Genomic DNA, 19,118 nt, shown 5'->3' on the forward strand with positions numbered 1-19,118 from the left:
CCAGAGCCTCGGTGTGATCTTTGACTGATTTATTGAGTATTGTTAAATGTGTGTGTGGTGGAGGATTTAGGCACGTTTGGGATACCCTCTCTTTCCAGATGCATACATTATCAGGGGAAAGGGCAAAATTCGGTTATGTTCAGAAAAAGAAAGTCATCGATATTTTCAGGATAAATAAAGTCAAAAATGTCTTTTTTATGATTTCTTCAGAAATCTTTCCTTTTTAAAAAAACTCAAACTGTTGATATTTCCCCGTAAAGTCAAAAGTTGAGATATTCAGGAAAAAAACTCACAATATCGGGGTTTCTTTTGAGAAGAAAAATCTGATTTAGAAAAAGTAAACATTTTGAGATATTCAGAAAAATGTCAGAATTTGTAGATGTTCATACTGCCTGTGCTGCAGCACCTCTTATCACCCTCTGTCTGAAACCAGAGCCCAGTCTGCTCTGATTGGTTAGCTCCATAGAGATGTTGATAGGGGAATAAACAAAGAGTCTAATGGAGGCCTATCAGGAAAAACTAAAGCTCCTGATCAGATATAACAGGAACTACAAAGCTGGTTATCAGCTGACTCTTTGAAACCATGATTTCCTCCTCAGGCTTTCGAGCCCACATGAAATCGGGCATTTGTTGTATCATTTGACTCATGAACAGCATGAAGGGAGTACTATTGGAATACATGTGATGATGTGGTGAGGTGTTTGGATTTGTCAGGTTGCTCTATCCTTTCACAATTCTCCATTGATTTTTCAGAAATAGTATTGATTATACCTCAATCTGTATGGATATACATGATACATGATATCTGCAAGATAATAAGAGTCTGTCTAATGGACTGGAAACTTTGAAGAGGAGGAGCTGGTGTCCGTCAGGAAGAAGCTGTGGAGCAAAGCATATAATGAGTCAGCAATCCAGAGGGGGAAGAAGTACTCTCATCATTTACTTCAGTAAAAGTAGTAATACTGCAGTGTAAACAAAGTCAAATTCCTGCATTCAAATGTAACCTCAATAAGAGTCAAACAGTATTAGCATAAAAAAAATACTTTACGGAAAAAGTATGCGTTATGCAAAGTGGCCATTTTAAGCACCAGGTATTTTCAGTTGTTAAAATGATTGATGGGGGTAAAGGTGGGGTTTATTTGAATGACTTTATAGAGTACTGGGTAGCTTCATCTATAATATAATGTGTGTCGATTTATATTGTGTATTAATATCCTAAATCTGCTATGTCAGTCAATCTGTAAAAATACACATAGTGAAGTAAAAACTACAACACTTGCCTACACAATGTAATGAAGTCAAAGTATGAATTAGTAAAAAAGTAGAATTACCTCAATGTTTTACTTCCTGTTACCACCTGGCTCAAAAGGCCACAACAAAAAGGAGACACAACATGTCAACGGGTAGAAAAAGGTGTTTATTTGCACAAACAGTTCAAATCAAGTACGGTGTATACTCATCAGAGCCGGGTGCCTGCAGGAGAAAGCAGAGAGAGCACAGAGAGGAGCAGAGAGGCTTTCAATAGCTGCAGGACACCAGACCCAGGTGCCCTGAGTTACTGCAATCGATGCAATCACTGGAGCCAACGCAGCACAGACAGAACAGCCACACCCTCTCTACTGATGGACCCACAGGGGCATCACACTTCCGTACAGTATGAGTAAATGTACTTAGTTACATTACACCACTGCAACAATCTAACGCTAGTTCTTCACCATGAACTGTTCCACCTCACACTGCAGTGAATCGTATGTTAGTCAGGACCAGTTTAACCAGTTCATCCACATTCAGGAGCCGGTGGACGCACAGGCCGGACCGACTGCTCTTCATCTTTGGAGTCTCCCTCAGAGGTTGGATGTGTGTCACTTTGAGAGGAGAAGATGTACTCTTCGAGGTGTCCACTTGATGGCGATGTTGTTCAGAAAAAGGCGGGATCTGAAGTGTGTGGATGTTCAGGGAGAAGCTGCAGAGGTGTTTGTACAGAGTGTTGGTGTTTCCTGTCACTGTGGGCCTCACAGCACAGTAGTACACAGCCGAGTCTGTCACTGCAGCAGAGGAGATGCTCAGATCTGGGTTTTATCCTCATTCGGTTTAACGGACAGTCGAGAGTTGGTTGTATTTTGTGTTCCCAAGTGAAAGATGAGGAACTCTGGTGGATTTCCTGGATATTGTCGATACCAGAAGAAATAATCATCCAATTCAGCAACCTTGGAGTATCTGTAGGACAGAGTAACAGAGCTCTCTTCTGGACTGAACTCTTCTCTCTGTAATGCAGTGAGATCTTCACAGCTGACCCCTGAAGAGAGGAGTCATTCAAAAGACTCAGTTAATAGATCACATTTGATCAACATTAGAAGTTAACGTGTTTATGCAGAAAGTTACGTACCTCTTAGAATGGAAACTAACAGTAGGGAATGTAAATAATAGTGTAATGACAGCATGTTGAACGAAGGTGATGATGATGGTCTGTGTTGAACTCTGGTGAATATGGAAGTTACTCTCTCTTCTATAGTTCAGGAACATCTTAGCTCCTCCCTGAATCTCTCTGTCTCCTCTTAGATCTGTATTTCACTTCTCTCAGTTACGCTTCCTCCTGGGTGACAGATCCAAAGGCAGTCTGTAAATAGAACATGAGAGGACCTATGATTTATCCCTGTGGTACACCACGATTAATCACAGACCACCAGAGTAACTTGTTTTATAAAGGTAAGAACAAAAGCAATCAAAACTTGAGTGTGTGATGTGTACCAGTTTATTGAGAGAGGTGATTTAAAGTGTTTGATCAGTCAGTAAATAAAAACGTAACAATGACAGACGTTAACGTGAAGTCAGATTAGTGAGAGGTGTTTCATCTAGAGAGAAATCTGTTTAAAATGATCTTAATATAAGAAGAATTGTACTTCATACCCAACATTTAAAAGGTCTTGAACACCACAACACAAGCTGTTGTTCCAATAGAACCTTCAATCACATTGTGCTTGGAGATGAACTGAAACCAATGAGAAAGTGAGAGGACCTAGGATTGAACCCTGTGGTACATCACATTGAGTCACAGACTGACATAAAAATATAAACACTTATTTTAAGTTTATGGAGACAGTACTTGTATTTCAAGCTGCGAAAAAAGGCCAGATTCACTGATTGAGTTAAACATTTTAACTTGCAGATGTTAATCAAAGGCAGTGCATGTGTTTGTATGGTAGTGAACAATTGTACATATAGCTCAAACTATCAAGCAAGTAAACTACATTACTTATTAATCAAAAACTATTGATGTTTGACAGAGAGAGACTCCCTCTGGTGGATGTTGAGCAGTATTGTGTTGTCTTTGCTCCAGAGGTTTTTGTACAGAGTGTTGGTGTTTCCTGTCACTGTGGGCCTCAGAGCACAGTAGTACACAGCAGAGTCTGTCACTGCAGCAGAGGAGATCTGCAGAGCAACTGATGCCTTGTTGAGTGTAGCATCAAATCTGTCTTTCTGGAACTCTGCAGCATTAACTCCAACATCTAAGTAACGCATCAACATGTACTTTGGGTAACCATTGACTTCTTGTTTGTACCAGAACAGATAGGCTGTATTAGATGTCTTAAATGTGCAGCCAAGTGTAACTGTGTCTCCTTCAGTAGCGCTGACTTCTCCTGTTGTCTGGGTCACTGTGTCTTGTCCTTTACACTCTGGGGAAGAAGAGACCATGCAGAGGAAGAGATGAATCAATACAGATGAAGGATTAAAGGAGAACAATCAGTAGCTTTAAACAGTTACCTAGAAACATGTTGTAGTTTCTATCTTACCAAAGGAGAGAGCAGCAAGAATAATCCACAGCCAATGTTCCATCTCTACAACAAGGTTTAAATCAGCAGCAGGAAGTAGCTGATGTTCAGCATTCAGTGTGAGGATGGTTCTCTTCACAGCAGCACTTATTATTGACTGGATGGTTGAACACAGTGCAGAAGACGTGCACCGCCTACTTGATCATGTGGCCCTCTAGTGGAGGTGAACAGCTCGGTACAACAGTGTGGAGAAAAGGCTTCCAGCAGCTTGTCAGTGTGTCAGCTGGTGTTTTTGTACAGAGTGTTGGTGTTTCCTGTCACTGTGGGCCTCACAGCACAGTAGAACACAGCAGAGTCTGTCACTGCAGCAGAGGAGAGGCTCATATTGATTTGGGTTGACTGCACTTTAATCTTCAGTCCTGGGATCAGATTATTCATAATGTTTCCATTTCCTAAATGAGAGATGATGAACTCTGGTGGTTTTCCTGGATATTGTCGATACCAGTCAAACTGATCACCACCAGCTGCTTGTTTGGAGTATCTGTAGGACAGAGTAACAGAGCTCTCTTCTGGACTGAACTCTTCTCTCTGTAATGCAGTGAGATCTTCACAGCTGACCCCTGAAGAGAGGAGTAATTCAAAAGACTCAGTTAATAGATCACATTTGATCAACATTAGAAGTTAACGTGTTTATGCAGAAAGTTACGTACCTCTTAGAATGGAAACTAACAGTAGAGAATGTAAATAATAGTGTAATGACAGCATGTTGAATGAAGGTGATGATGATGGTCTGTGTTGAACTCTGGTGAATATGGAAGTTCCTCTCTCTTCTATAGTTCAGGAACATCTTAGCTCCTCCCTGAATCTCTCTGTCTCCTCTTAGATCTGTATTTCACTTCTCAGTTACACTTCCTCCTGGATATCATGTCATCACGTGTGTGTCGTCTGCATAGCTATGGTAACTTATTTCATTGTTATCCATTAACTAAGCTAGTGGAAGCATGTAGATGTTAAAGAGAATAGTCCCCAGGATGGAGCCTTGAGGAACCCCACAGGTCATATTCGTCCACTCAGATTTTTAGTTACCGATAGAAACAAAGTGTTTCCTGTCCTTTCAGTAGGATTCAGACCAATAAAAACAGTGCCAGAGTCCCACCCAGTTTTCCAGTCGGTCTAGTAATATGTTGTGGTCAACAGTTTCAAATGCAGCGCTGAGATCTAATAATACTGACAGTGAGATTCTGCCACTGTCTGTGTTTAAGTGGATGTCATTAAAACGTTAATTAGAGCAGTCTCAGTGCTGTGTGACTGGGACACATCAAAACAGTTATTTAGTTCCAATACAGTCTTTCAGTTGTTGAACTTTTTTATTATTTTACCCGGCCTATAAATGTTCATCAGTGAAGCGCCTAGGTTGTTCTTTAAGAGTGGTTTGATGACTGCAGTTTTCAGGGCCTGTGGGAATAAATATGAAAAACAGGAAGTGTTGGTGAAGGTCCATCAGGAGTCTGGCACCTGGTGGAATGCTCTCATTGAACATTATTAGGATACATGTGAGAGATAAATTAAAGTAACGTGGTGTTGAAGCATCAAATAAAGGAGGCCTCTCTGCTGGGGGTTGAGTTGTTTGAACATTAGTTGTGTTGTTTCCCTAAAGTCTGTCAGAGAGAGAGACTCCCTCTGGTGGATGCTGTGCAGTATTGTGTTGTCTTTGCTCCAGAGGTTTTTGTACAGAGTGTTGGTGTTTCCTGTCACTGTGGGCTTCACAGCACAGTAGTACACAGCAGAGTCTGTCACTGCAGCAGAGGAGATCTGCAGATCCACTTGTTTTTTCTCCTTGTTCAGTGTGGCTTTCAGTCCAGGGATTGGAGGTTCTGCTTCCACCACGTAAGGCTGTGTTGTGTCAGTGATCAGGAGGAGGAACTGAGGAGCTGATCCAGGATCCTGTCTGTACCACTGGAGATTCTCAGCTTGAACTGAATATGTACAGGACAGAGTAACACTACGGCCCTCTGAGGAACACACTTCAGCACTGATGGCAGTAATAGCATCTTCCAAGCTGTTACCTAGAGAGGAAAACATCATGCTATCATTACAGCTCCAAAGTCACAAACCCATCAATTCCTTCATGAAAAAACAACTTTGCTGTAAAGCGTTAATCCAAAATCCAAACTGGATGTGTAATGCTTTGAAAAAGTCTTCATAGTTCCCCTTCTCCTGTCAGAAACATACGTACCTATGAGAGCTGAACAGAGCAGAATTGCAGCCAGTTTCTCCATGTTCACAGAGGGGAAAGCTGTGGTTGTTCAGTATGGAAACGTTTAGTGAGTTGTGTTTGGTCTGATGTTCACAGCTGGAATCAGAGAGGTGTCAGTCATGAAGCTCTGCAGTCAGCAGGAGGAGACTCGGATGTCCAATGAGTTTCTGGAGCTCTTCATCACAGCTGTGAGTCTTAGAGAATCTAATCTAGACTGAATCATCACACCCTGCTGAAGGTGAACAGAGAGAGGCTCCCTCTGGTGGATGTTGATCAGTATTGTGATGTCTTTGCTCCAGAGGTTTTTGTACAGAGTGTTGGTGTTTCCTGTCACTGTGGGCTGCAGAGCACAGTAGTACACAGCAGAGTCAGACAGCTGAAGCTTCTGGATCTTCAGAGGAACAGATCTTAAGCTTGAATCCAGTGTGGATGAGAATCTGTCCTCGTCCTCTGTTTTCCCCGTGCCGATCTTAAAGCGGCTCAGGATGAATGTGGGGCTGTTGTCTCCGTGCTGTTTGTACCAGAAGAGATAGTAATTTGATGAAGTGGTGTTATAGTGACAGCCAAGTGTTACTGCCTCTCCTTTAGTAGCAGTCTTTTCTGCTTCAGGTTGCAGCACGTTGTCTCTTTGGGCTCTGCATTCTGTAAAACAGCAACAAACAGTATCAGGGACTTGTTAGAGAATCATCTCAATGTTGGACTGATTTCAAAGAGTTCATACCAAGACTCATAGCAGCCAGCAACACTGAGATAACCAGATGCATCATATCTGCAGGTTGAGAAACTCTGAGCTACAGAGAGTATAAAGAGGACTGATAAACTCTGCTGAAGTTTAACAGAGAGAGACTCCCTCTGGTGGATGTTGGGCAGTATTGTGTTGTCTTTGCTCCAGAGGTTTTTGTACAGAGTGTTGGTGTTTCCTGTCACTGTGGGCCTCAGAGCACAGAAGTACACAGCAGAGTCTGTCACTGCAGCAGAGGAGATGATCAGATCTATGTTCTTCCCTGCAGACAGTTTAGAAGAGAACTTTGTGTCTGATTTCAGAGACTCTGCTAGACTTTTAAAACTTGTTCCTGAGATGTAGAGAAGAAACTCTGGTGGTTTTCCTGGATATTGTCGATACCAGAAGAAATCTTCACTACCCGTTATAGTTTTGGAGTATCTGTAGGACAGAGTAACAGAGCTGCCTTCTGGACTGAACTCTTCTCTCTGTAATGCAGTGAGATCTTCACAGCTGACCCCTGAAGAGAGGAGTAATTCAAAAGACTCAGTTAATAGATCACATTTGATCAACATTAGAAGTTAACGTGTTTATGCAGAAAGTTACGTACCTCTTAGAATGGAAACTAACAGTAGAGAATGTAAATAATAGTGTAATGACAGCATGTTGAATGAAGGTGATGATTGTCTGTGTTGAACTCTGGTGAATATGGAAGTTCCTCTCTCTTCTATAGTTCAGGAACATCTTAGCTCCTCCCTGAATCTCTCTGTCTCCTCTTAGATCTGTATTTCACTTCTCAGTTACACTTCCTCCTGGTTTTCATGTTATCACTTGTGTGTCGTCTGCATAGCTATGGTAACTTATTTCATTGTTATCCATTAACTAAGCTACTGGAAGCATGTAGATGTTGAAGAGAAGAGTCCCCAGGATGGAGCCTTGAGGAACCCCACAGGTCATATTCGTCCACTCAGATGTTGAGTTACCTATAGAAACAAAGTGTTTCCTGTCCTTTCAGTCGGATTCAGATCAATAAAAACAGTGCAAGAGTCCCACCCAGTTTTCCAGTCGGTCTAGTAATATGTTGTGGTCAACAGTTTCAAATGCAGCGCTGCATCTAATAATACTGACAGTGAGATTCTGCCACTGTCTGTGTTTAAGTGGATGTCATTAAAACGTTAATTAGAGCAGTCTCAGTGCTTTGTGACTGGAACACATCAAAACAGTTATTTAGTTCCAATACAGTCTTTCAGTTGTTGAACTTTTTTATTATTTTACCCGGCCTATAAACTTTCATCAGTGAAGCGCCTAGGTTTGTCTTTAAGAGTGGTTTGATGACTGCAGATTTCAGGGCCTGTGGGAATAAATATGAAAAACAGGAAGTGTTGGTGAAGGTCCATCAGGAGTCTGGCACCTGGTGGAATGCTCTCATTGAACATTATTAGGATACATGTGAGAGATAAGTTAAAGTAACGTGGTGTTGAAGCATCAAATAAAGGAGGCCTCTCTGCTGGGGGTTGAGTTGTTTGAACATTAGTTGTGTTGTTTCCCTAAAGTCTGACAGAGAGAGACTCCCTCTGGTGGATGTTGATCAGTATTGTGATGTCTTTGCTCCAGAGGTTTTTGTACAGAGTGTTGGTGTTTCCTGTCACTGTGGGCCTCACAGCACAGTAGTACACAGCAGAGTCTGTCACTGCAGCAGAGGAGATGATCAAATTGATTCGGTTTGACTCCACTGTAATCTTCAGTCCAGGGATTGGGTTAGTTCCTACAGCGCCGGAAGCAGAGTGTGAGATGAGGAACTCTGGTGGTTCTCCAGGATATTGTTGATACCAGAAGTAATAATTAGCATTAGATCCAGCTTTGTAGGACAGAGTAACAGAGCTGCCTTCTGGACTGAACTCTTCTGTTTTGACTGGAGTCAGATCTGCACAGCTGACGCCTGAGGGAAAGATGAACTCTGTTATTTAATGTTATTAAAGTTATTTTAGCAGAACCACACTCAGAAAGCATTGACACTGATGTTTTATCCAGAGTGCAACTAACCTGATAAGATTGCAAACAACATCAGAGAAAAAGCTGAGTTCTGCAGGGACAGCATGTTGAATGAAGGTGATGATGATGGTCTGTGTTGAACTCTGGTGAATATGGAAGTTCCTCTCTCTTCTATAGTTCAGGAACATCTTAGCTCCTCCCTGAATCTCTCTGTCTCCTCTTAGATCTGTATTTCACTTCTCAGTTACACTTCCTCCTGGTTTTCATGTCATCACGTGTGTGTCGTCTGCATAGCTATGGTAACTTATTTCATTGTTATCCATTAACTAAGCTACTGGAAGCATGTAGATGTTAAAGAGAAGAGTCCCCATGATGGAGCCTTGAGGAACCCCACAGGTCATATTCGTCCACTCAGATGTTGAGTTACCTATAGAAACAAAGTGTTTCCTGTCCTTTCAGTAGGATGCAGACCAATAAAAACAGTGCCAGAGTCCCACCCAGTTTTCCAGTCGGTCTAGTAATATGTTGTGGTCAACAGTTTCAAATGCAGCGCTGAGATCTAATAATGCTGACAGTGAGATTCTGCCACTGTCTGTGTTTAAGTGGATGTCATTAAAACGTTAATCAGAGCAGTCTCAGTGCTGTGTGACTGGAACACATCAAAACAGTTATTTAGTTCCAATACAGTCTTTCAGTTGTTGAACTTTTTTATTATTTTACCCGGCCTATAAATGTTCATCAGTGAAGCGCCTAGGTTTGTCTTTAAGAGTGGTTTGATGACTGCAGATTTCAGGGCCTGTGGGAATAAATATGAAAAACAGGAAGTGTTGGTGAAGGTCCATCAGGAGTCTGGCACCTGGTGGAATGCTCTCATTGAACATTATTAGGATAAATGTGAGAGATAAGTTAAAGTAACGTGGTGTTGAAGCATCAAATAAAGGAGGCCTCTCTGCTGGGGGTTGAGTTGTTTGAACATTAGTTGTGTTGTTTCCCTAAAGTCTGACAGAGAGAGACTCCCTCTGGTGGATGTTGATCAGTATTGTGATGTCTGTGCTCCAGAGGTTTTTGTACAGAGTGTTGGTGTTTCCTGTCACTGTGGGCCTCAGAGCACAGTAGTTCAACCCGGAGAGACGTGATGTAAGAATTACATATTTATTGTTTACACGTCATATGAATGAAATGATTGCCATGATAGTACAACAGGAGAATGTAATGGTGTTTGGCGATTAGGCCCCCGGTTTGCAGGATAATCATTCAGGAGGGAAAGCACCGCTCCGATGAAATCCCCGGGGTCTAGACACTGGTGGTGGTGATGAGTAGGTGAGACCAGTCTGAAGGAGGAAGGTTTAGCTTTGTCCTGAAGGAGACGGGAGGCGAGAGGGGTGGAGGCGGGTTGCGTGTGATCATCTGCAATGACAACTGACAGGGAGGAAGAGCAGGTATTTAAGGCATTTAGCATGTGCAGCGATTGGCTGCTGAGGCATGACGCCCTCATATTTAATGAGGGGGGAAGGGAGCCATAGAGTGACGTGTGAGTGACTCGAGTTAGGTCTTCCTTATTGAACTTGCGCTAAAGCTTTCATTTCAACCCGGAGAGACGTGATGTAAGAATTACATATTTATTGTTTACACGTCATATGAATGAAATGATTGCCATGATAGTACAACAGGAGAATGTAATGGTGTTTGGCGATTAGGCCCCCGGTTTGCAGGATAATCATTCAGGAGGGAAAGCACCGCTCCGATGAAATCCCCAAAACCAGTGAAGTATGAATACTGAGATGAACTGAGTTGCTTACCTTGTGGAGTGACTGGTGATCTGGGGAGGAGAGATAATAGATTAACACGTATATGAGCGACACTGTGCCGGAATCACTGCCGGAGCTTACTGGTCATGCTGAGACTCTGACTGCCGAAATCAGTGCCGGTCTTATCTGAAAACGACCTGCGGGTCGCATGCCTGGCCAGCAGGGCTTGACTACGCCGAGGAGCGAGCGGTTTCGTTTTGTAACGGTGGCCCAACGTCCACGACACCGAAGTGTACGGTAGCCTTCCGCTACGACACCGAAGTGTACGGTGGCCTTCCGCCACGCCTGACTTCGCAGGCTATATATATATATATATATTTCTCTTTATTCTTTTTCCTTTGTTTTGTAACTGACACCGAAGTGTACGGTAGCCTTCCGCTACGACACCGAAGTGTACGGTGGCCTTCCGCCACGCCTGACTTCGCAGGCTATATATATATTTTTTCTTTACTCTTCATTTCTTTTCCTTTGTTTTGTAACTGGCACCGAAGTGTACGGTGGCCTTCCGCCACGCCTGACTTCGCAGGCTATATATATATATATATATATATATCTTTACTCTTTCTTTATTTCCTTTGTTTTGTAACTGACACCAGAGTGTACGGTGGCCCGAGTCCACGCGGACTGCAGGAAATACATTTTACACTGATGCGTTTGAGCAAGGCCTGGGAATGAAATACCTGTGTGCCGGAGATGAAGCACATTACCTGTAGTTGCGGCGTGAGACGAGACATTATTCCCTGTGGGCGGGGCCCGCGGAATTAGGACAGGAATGCAGTTTTGAATATCGGGAACCTTAGTGAGACATGTATACTTGTGAATGTGTTTGAGCCACCACCAGTTATATGTATAACTACCATAGTTGTTAGGGTCTGAGAGATCTTTGGGAAGCCCGTACGGCGCTGATGTCCGGACGAATGAAGGTTGTGAAGGCGGAGGAGGACCACCGTCCTAGTTGTTGTAGGGATGAGGTAGAGAGACCTTGATTAGCAGCAGAGGTGGCTGCACCTATCCTGAAGGAATGCCCGGGTATGATATGGGTGATCGGCTGGATTTAGTGAGAACTTGCTTGGGTAGAAATTGACGGGGCCATGACCCTGCGAACCACTCTCCCTGGAAGAAACCCCCCAAAACCCATGGATGGGCGGCATCCGTGAAGACCTCATTGAGTCAGAGGAACGCACGAGGCCATCGTAAATAAAGTAATTCCGTTCCAGTGGGCGAGCAGGAGGGACCGGAACCGAAGGTCTGAGCGGCAGCCTTCGTCTAAGAAAACGCAGTCATGGAGGTTGTCGACCGCTGATGCTGCGTCCAGGAGGCGGGAGATGAACGAGCGCCCCTGGGGGATGACGTGCATGGCGAAGTTGAGGTGTCCGAGAAGGGAGAGCAACTGTTGTTTTGTGATAACTTGTTGCTCGCAGTATGACTTGGTGATGTCCTGGATGCGCTGCGATTTGTCGGAGGGGAGAGACGCCTTCATGTCTATGGAGTCGAGGATGATGCCTAAGAACTCTAAGCGTGTGACGGGACCTAACGTTTCTCTTTGGAGAGAGGGACACCTCACTCCTGAAGCAGTGTTTAAGCTTGGCCAGTGAGATCCCTGAGCTGTCCTGTGGCGGGTTTATGGGGAGGAAGTCGTCCGGTAGGTGAAGGACGGAGGGGATTCTGACGATGTTCAGCAGGATCCAATGGAGCGCTTCCGAGAAGGAATTGAAGATGCAGGGGCTGCTTCTGCACCCGAAGGTCGTGCGAACGCGAAGATAGAGTTTGGACTCCCACTTAATACCGAACAAGTTCCACTGAGACGGATGAATGGGGATGATTTGAAGGCATCGGTAATGTCCGCTTTGGAGAGCCGAGCTCCGTGCCCTGTGAACTTGATCATCTTTATTGCATTATCCACTGAGGCATGGTGAAGGGAGAACTGATCTGGAGGGATGATGCTATTGACGCTGCAGAATGGGCCGGAGCAGGGAGCGGACAGATCGAAAATCAGCCTTTTATTTACGTGTGGCTATTCCGATGGGATTTGAACGGAACACTGAGAAGGGGGAGGAGCTAAAAGGACCGATTATATATCCTTTGAGAAGTTCTTTGTCGATGAGCTGGGAAACTATGTTGGGTTCTTTAGCGGCTGACTGTAAGTTTCTTGCTACGAAAGTCACTGTGGGAGATGGGAGGGCTCCTACCCTGAAGCCTTGGGAGAGCCATGACGGGAGATAGTCAACGAACACGGAATCTGTAGATAGCGCAGCTGCTAGCTGAGGGATGTTAATGGGAGTGGAGGGGTGATATTCCAGAATGTTTTTTTTTTTTTTTTTTTTATGTTTCTGGCGCAGAGCCACTGTGACGGCCCGTCCACACGGTGGCGTGCGTTACAGATTCCGACGCTTCTGCCCATTCACTTTGAATGGGGTGACGTCACTTTTAGTAGAACTGTATTTTGGGAAGCGACGTGGAGCGTTTGCTGGCGTTGCTCGCTTCAAAAAGTTGAGCAATGTTCAACTTTTGGCGCCTCGGCAGAAGCGTCAGCCAATGAAGTCCCGTTTATGCAAATCTGCCGGTACAAGCGCTAGCCAATCAGACCGCGTGTATGTTGGGAGAGACTACGCAGGTAATTCCTCATATTCCAAAAATGTGAGGGAAAATTCATTATAGCGGTAGTGAATCACCCGGTGCTGTATGATCAGTCTCTGTTCATCTACCGGGATACAAACCAGAGGAGCGAGGCATGGAGGGAGGAGGCAGGGACAGTGGGTGAAACTGGTAGGTTTTCGCCTGTTGGGGATTTTTTTTCCTTTCCAGTTTACTTAGTTTTAACATTGCTATTGCTTTGTGTGTCGGGGGCAAGAGATTCATGTGATTGGTTGTTGCTGCTGTGCGGACCAGTAGCGTAGGCAGAAATTTACTTTAGGGTGGGCCTGTAAAAATATAGGGTGGGCCAGATTTTCTTCTGCGCATCGGAAACTAACCACGATCCCGCCGGTACCGGTGGCAGATTACTTTTAGAATACTTCCTTTCCTCTTCTTTTTCTTCTTTCCTCCTCTTCTTTTTATCTTTTCTCCTTTTCCTCTTCTTTCTATCTTTTCCTTTCTTCTTTCTCTTTAGAATACTTTCTTTTCCATAACAGATGGGTATGTTTTGGTGAACGGGAGACACGTATTTTACTGTTTTAATGGCTTATGAAGAGCACGAACACGACATTTTAGTGTCATTCTTGACAGCTCTCTCATCTGCACCGCACATAAAAAGAAAAACTCACCCAGATTGCATTCTTTGTACTGTCTTAAAACCTTTCCTTGGAAAAGTGTATGCATTGTAAGGTGTCCTTGGGTGCTTTGAAAGGCGCCCCTAAATAGAATACATTATCGTTATTTATTATCTGAAACGATGTAATCACTTTTAAAACTTTTCCCAGTTACTTGCCCCATGCATTCGGCAGCAGCAGGCCATTCAGTTAGATTTGATCCCGTTATGAATGTCATAATTTCGACAATACATAAATGCTACATAAACGTTATCTTCCACGTTTTATCTAAACATCTCCGTTTCTACCTTCCAATATGTTTTGAAAGAGAACTCTCTCTCTCTCTCTCTCATCTGCGTGCGGGGCGGGGCCTCACGGACACGCTACATCTCTCGCTCGCAGATACGCTGAAGCGCTGTGCACACGGTTCTGCCGGTAATGAATATTACATTGTGAGGAAACTTTCCACCAATAATTCCAATAAGTATTCACTTCAGGTTTACGAAAGTAACTGCACTCAGTTTACTCGTTTTTTCAAATGTAACGCCAGCTGAATATACTGATTTTTTTTTTTTTTCTTTCTTTTTCTTCCGATTACGTAACACCGTTACATGTATTCCGTTACGACCCAACCCTGTGTAAGGGTCGAGTGCAAACGTTTTCGTTAAAACTAGTACCTGAGTGCAACGGAAGTTGAAGCTCCTGTGGCGGAGTCTTCCAGAGCCTGGAGGCGAGCATCGATAGCTATCATGGAGCTAGCCAGGGATTGCAGGGAGCCGGCCGCGCTACTCTCCATAGGGGTGTGTGACGCTCCCGGACTGGCGAGCCTGAGAAGGGGTGGATTTTTTGGAGGGGGACGGGATCCTGGAGGGCTCGACTTCCTGCCCTTTTTTTACCTCCGCGGCTGCGGCCTCGTCCTGCTCTCTGGGAAGCTGGCTGGAGCTGCTGCCCCGGACTGGGGAGCTACGCTGGAGACCTGGTCCGAGAGCTATCGCCGCTGAGAGAGAGTGAGGCCTGGGGCTGTGGGAAAGCCCTGCTGCAGGAGCCGGGCGATGAGGAAGTCTTCCTCTGTTGATAAGCCGCTGTGGGGAGCCGAACCGGGATCGGAGACTTCCAGAGAAGGTTCGTGTTCCGAATTGTCCGAGTTGGACATCTTGAGCTAGTTGTTTCTTACGGTTTTTCTCACGAGAAGCAGTATTGTATTGCAACTACCATTGCGTGTGATCATCTGCAATGACAACTGACAGGGAGGAAGAGCAGGTATTTAAGGCATTTAGCATGTGCAGCGATTGGCTGCTGAGGCATGACGCCCTCATATTTAATGAGGGGGGAAGGGAGCCATAGAGTGACGTGTGAGTGACTCGAGTTAGGTCTTCCTTATTGAACTTGCGCTAAAGCTTTCATTACACAGCAGAGTCTGTCACTGCAGCAGAGGAGATGATCAAATTGATTCGGTTTGACTTCACTGTAATCTTCAGTCCAGGGATTGTGTTAGTTCCTACAGCGCCTGAATCAGAGTGTGAGATGAGGAACTCTGGTGGTTCTCCAGGATATTGTCGATACCAGAAGTAATACAAAGCATTAGATCCAGCTTTGTAGGACAGAGTAACAGTGCTGCCTTCTGGACTGAACTCTCCTGTTTCGACTGGAGTCAGATCTGCACAGCTGGCGCCTAAGGGAAAGATGAACTCTGTTATTTCATGTTATAAAAGTTATTTTAGAAAAACCACTCTCAGAAAGCAAGAGTACAACAAACCTGATAAGATTGCAAAACATATCAGAGAAAAGGCTGAGTTCAGCAGGGACAGCATGTTGAATGAAGGTGATGATGGTCTGTGTTGAACTCTGGTGAATATGGAAGTTCCTCTCTCTTCTATGGTTCAGGAACATCTTAGCTCCTCCCTGAATCTCTCTGTCTCCTCTTAGATCTGTATTTCACTTCTCAGTGACACTTCCTCCTGGATAACAGATCCAAAGGCAGTCTGTGAATAAAAAGTCAGAGGACCTAGGATAGAACCCTGTGGTACACACTCGCTAACATGGGACCACGTGGCAGAGAGCAGCACTCTCTGGAGGATGTGTTTGAGTTTGTGCCGAGTACATGATGGAAGTTCTTCCTCCGGTTACAGAGAGACTGAATATATGAATGACCCTGGTACCCTGAACTCAGGGTTGCAGTTATGTGGGAGCCAATGGGAGCTGATCTCATAAGGAGGGTCTGAGCTCCTATGAAAGCAGGGAAGTCATACAACTGTGGGGGTCGCTAATACATTACCAACAACCATTATTTTAATCACAAATAATGTATTTTTCAATGTAATGAGCTTTATTTACGTTAACGAGGTAAATAGGCAAAAATAAAAACAAATATCACCCGTTATTAACGTTATTACCCGGCTGTTATTGATATATTTATCTCCGCCACTAAAGTTAGTTTTAAAGACCCCCATAAAGCTCAGATTATAACTCGACCCCTGCCTAAAGTCCTTCAGTTCTTCCCACAACACTCAGGGAGCACGATCGTAAACCTTCTGCAAGTCCACAACACATTCAGATCCAGTCAGATACATGTGATTTATTTAAAAAGAATACCTATCTTTTAATATTGAAAGAGAGTCAGACCAACATATACATATGTATTGAAGAGATAGAGAATGAACCAGCAGTGAAGAGAAAGGAAGCCTCTGCTGGGGGCTGAGTTGTTTGAACGTTAGATGTCTTGTCTCCTAAAGTCTGACACAGAGAGAGGCTCCCTCTGGTGGATGTTGATCAGTATTGTGATTTCTTTGCTCCAGAGGTTTTTGTACAGAGTGTTGGTGTTTCCTGTCACTGTGGGCTGCAGAGCACAGTAGTACACAGCAGAGTCAGACAGCTGAAGCTTCTGGATCTTCAGAGGAACAGATCTTAAGCTTGAATCCAGTGTGGATGAGAATCTGTCCTCGTCCTCTGTTTTCCCCGTGCCGATCTTAAAGCGGCTCAGGATGAATGTGGGGCTGTTGTCTCCGTGCTGTTTGTACCAGAAGAGATAGTCATTTGATGAAGTGGTGTTATAGTGACAGCCAAGTGTTACTGCCTCTCCTTTAGTAGCAGTCTTTTCTGCTTCAGGTTGCAGCACGTTGTCTCTTTGGGCTCTGCATTCTGTAAAACAGCAACAAACAGTATCAGGGACTTGTTAGAGAATCATCTCAATGTTGGACTGATTTCAAAGAGTTCATACCAAGACTCATAGCAGCCAGCAACACTGAGATAACCAGATGCATCATATCTGCAGGTTGAGAAACTCTGAGCTACAGAGAGTATAAAGAGGACTGATAAACTCTGCTGAAGTCTGACAGAGAGGCTCCCTCTGGTGGATGTTGAGCAGTATTGTGTTGTCTGTGCTCCAGAGGTTTTTGTACAGAGTGTTGGTGTTTCCTGTCACTGTGGGCTGCAGAGCACAGAAGTACACAGCAGAGTCTGTCACTGCAGCAGAGGAGATCTGCAGAGGAACTGATGTCTCGTTGATTTTAGCATCAAATCTGTCTTTCTGGAACTCTGCAGCATTAACTCCAGTTGCTGAGTAACGCATCAACATGTACTTTGGGTAACCATTGACTTCTTGTTTGTACCAGAACAGATAGGGATATTTGTCAGTTGTCTTAAATGTGCAGCCAAGTGTAACTGTGTCTCCTTCAGTAGCGCTGACTTCTCCTGTTGTCTGGGTCACTGTGTCTTGTCCTTTACACTCTGGGGAAGAAGAGACCATGCAGAGGAAGAGATGAATCAATACAGATGAAGGATTAAAGGAGAACAATCAGTAGCTTTAAACAGTTACCTAGAAACATGTTGTAGTTTCTATCTTACCAAAGGAGAGAGCAGCAATTAGATTAACGTGTTGCAGAATGTTACGTACCTCTTAGAATGGAAACTAACAGTAGGGAATGTAAATAATAGTGTAATGACAGCATGTTGAATGAAGGTGATGATGATGGTCTGTGTTGAATGAAGGTGAATATGGAAGTTCCTCTCTCTTCTATGGTTCAGGAACATCTTAGCTCCTCCCTGAATCTCTCTGTCTCCTCTTAGATCTGTATTTCACTTCTCAGTTACACTTCCTCCTGGTTATCATGTTATCACGTGTGTGTCCTCTGCATAGCTATGGCAACTTATTTCATTGTTATCCATTAACTAAGCTAGTGGAAGCATGTAGATGTTAAAGAGAAGATTCCCCATGATGGAGCCTTGAGGAACCCCACAGGTCATATTCGTCCACTCAGATGTTGAGTTACCTATAGAAACAAAGTGTTTCCTGTCCTTTCAGTAGGATGCAGACCAATAAAAACAGTGCCAGAGTCCCACCCAGTTTTCCAGTCGGTCTAGTAATATGTTGTGGTCAACAGTTTCAAATGCAGCGCTGAGATCTAATAATACTGACAGTGAGATTCTGCCACTGTCTGTGTTTAAGTGGATGTCATTAAGACGTTAATTAGAGCAGTCTCAGTGCTGTGTGACTGGAACACATCAAAACAGTTATTTAGTTCCAATACAGTCTTTCAGTTGTTGAACTTCTTTATTATTTTAACCGGCCTATAAATGTTCATCAGTGAAGCGCCTAGGTTTGTCTTTAAGAGTGGTTTGATGACTGCAGATTTCAGGGCCTGTGGGAATAAATATGAAAAACAGGAAGTGTTGATGAAGGTCCATCAGGAGTCTGGCACCTGGTGGAATGCTCTCATTGAACATTATTAGGATACATGTGAGAGATAAGTTAAAGTAACGTGGTGTTGAAGCATCAAATAAAGGAGGCCTCTCTGCTGGGGGTTGAGTTGTTTGAACATTAGTTGTGTTGTTTCCCTAAAGTCTGTCAGAGAGAGACTCCCTCTGGTGGATGTTGATCAGTATTGTGTTGTCTTTGCTCCAGAGGTTTTTGTACAGAGTGTTGGTGTTTCCTGTCACTGTGGGCCTCACAGCACAGTAGTACACAGCAGAGTCTGTCACTGCAGCAGAGGAGATGCTCAGATAGATCTGGGTTTTATCCTCATCTGATTTAACGGACAGTCGAGAGTTTGATGCAGGTTGTGTTCCCCAGTGAAGGATGAGGAACTCTGGTGGTTTTCCAGGATATTTTCGATACCAGTAGAAATAATCATTAGCTGCTATAGTTTTGGAGTATCTGTAGGACAGAGTAACAGAGCTGCCTTCTGGACTGGACTCTTCTTGCTTTGATGGAGTGAGATCTTCACAGCTGACTGGAGAGAGGATTAATTCAAAGAAATCATTTATTAAATCGCATTAAATTAAACTGTAATTAAACGTTTTCGCTCAGAATGTTACATACCTCTT

General features: G+C 43.9%; 1 protein-coding gene and 4 gene segments (V, D, J or C); all 5 read right to left on the reverse strand.

Moving 5' to 3' along the window:
* Positions 1-1,731: 1,731 nt before the first annotated feature.
* On the reverse strand, positions 1,732-4,557 carry LOC117553183. The gene is made up of 5 exons (XM_034227001.1): positions 4,481-4,557; positions 4,069-4,390; positions 3,792-3,964; positions 3,333-3,674; positions 1,732-2,045 (listed from the first exon to the last, which is right to left on the reverse strand). The coding sequence occupies exons 1-5, from the start codon at positions 4,533-4,535 to the stop codon at positions 1,732-1,734; spliced, it is 1,206 nt and encodes a 401-aa protein (XP_034082892.1). The 5' UTR covers positions 4,536-4,557.
* A 755-nt stretch (positions 4,558-5,312) lies between these two features.
* Positions 5,313-6,152, reverse strand: LOC117553184. The segment is given in 2 exon segments: positions 5,313-5,836; positions 6,007-6,152. Coding segments are annotated over 2 exon segments (567 nt in total).
* Positions 6,153-6,160: 8 nt separating this feature from the next.
* LOC117553185 lies at positions 6,161-6,853 on the reverse strand. The segment is given in 2 exon segments: positions 6,161-6,669; positions 6,749-6,853. Coding segments are annotated over 2 exon segments (555 nt in total).
* Positions 6,854-8,295: 1,442 nt separating this feature from the next.
* On the reverse strand, positions 8,296-8,861 carry LOC117553186. The segment is given in 2 exon segments: positions 8,296-8,687; positions 8,792-8,861. Coding segments are annotated over 2 exon segments (447 nt in total).
* A 7,645-nt stretch (positions 8,862-16,506) lies between these two features.
* Positions 16,507-17,118, reverse strand: LOC117553187. The segment is given in 2 exon segments: positions 16,507-16,934; positions 17,014-17,118. Coding segments are annotated over 2 exon segments (474 nt in total).
* Positions 17,119-19,118: the final 2,000 nt, after the last annotated feature.

This window comes from Gymnodraco acuticeps, unplaced genomic scaffold (assembly GCF_902827175.1).
Source record: "Gymnodraco acuticeps unplaced genomic scaffold, fGymAcu1.1, whole genome shotgun sequence".
NCBI lineage: Eukaryota > Metazoa > Chordata > Actinopteri > Perciformes > Bathydraconidae > Gymnodraco > Gymnodraco acuticeps.

What these genes read in the sequence shown, in the direction of transcription:
- LOC117553183 (XM_034227001.1), bottom strand. Translation starts at nt 4,535, where the DNA reads ATGCTGTCATTACACTATTATTTACATTCTCTACTGTTAGTTTCCATT. An exon ending in TCTTGCTGCTCTCTCCTTTG is followed by an intron (nt 3,675 to 3,791) that starts GTAAGATAGAAA and finishes CTTCTTCCCCAG; the next exon opens with AGTGTAAAGGACAAGACACA. An exon ending in TCTGTACAAAAACCTCTGGA is followed by an intron (nt 2,046 to 3,332) that starts GCAAAGACAACA and finishes CCTCTGCTGCAG; the next exon opens with TGACAGACTCGGCTGTGTAC.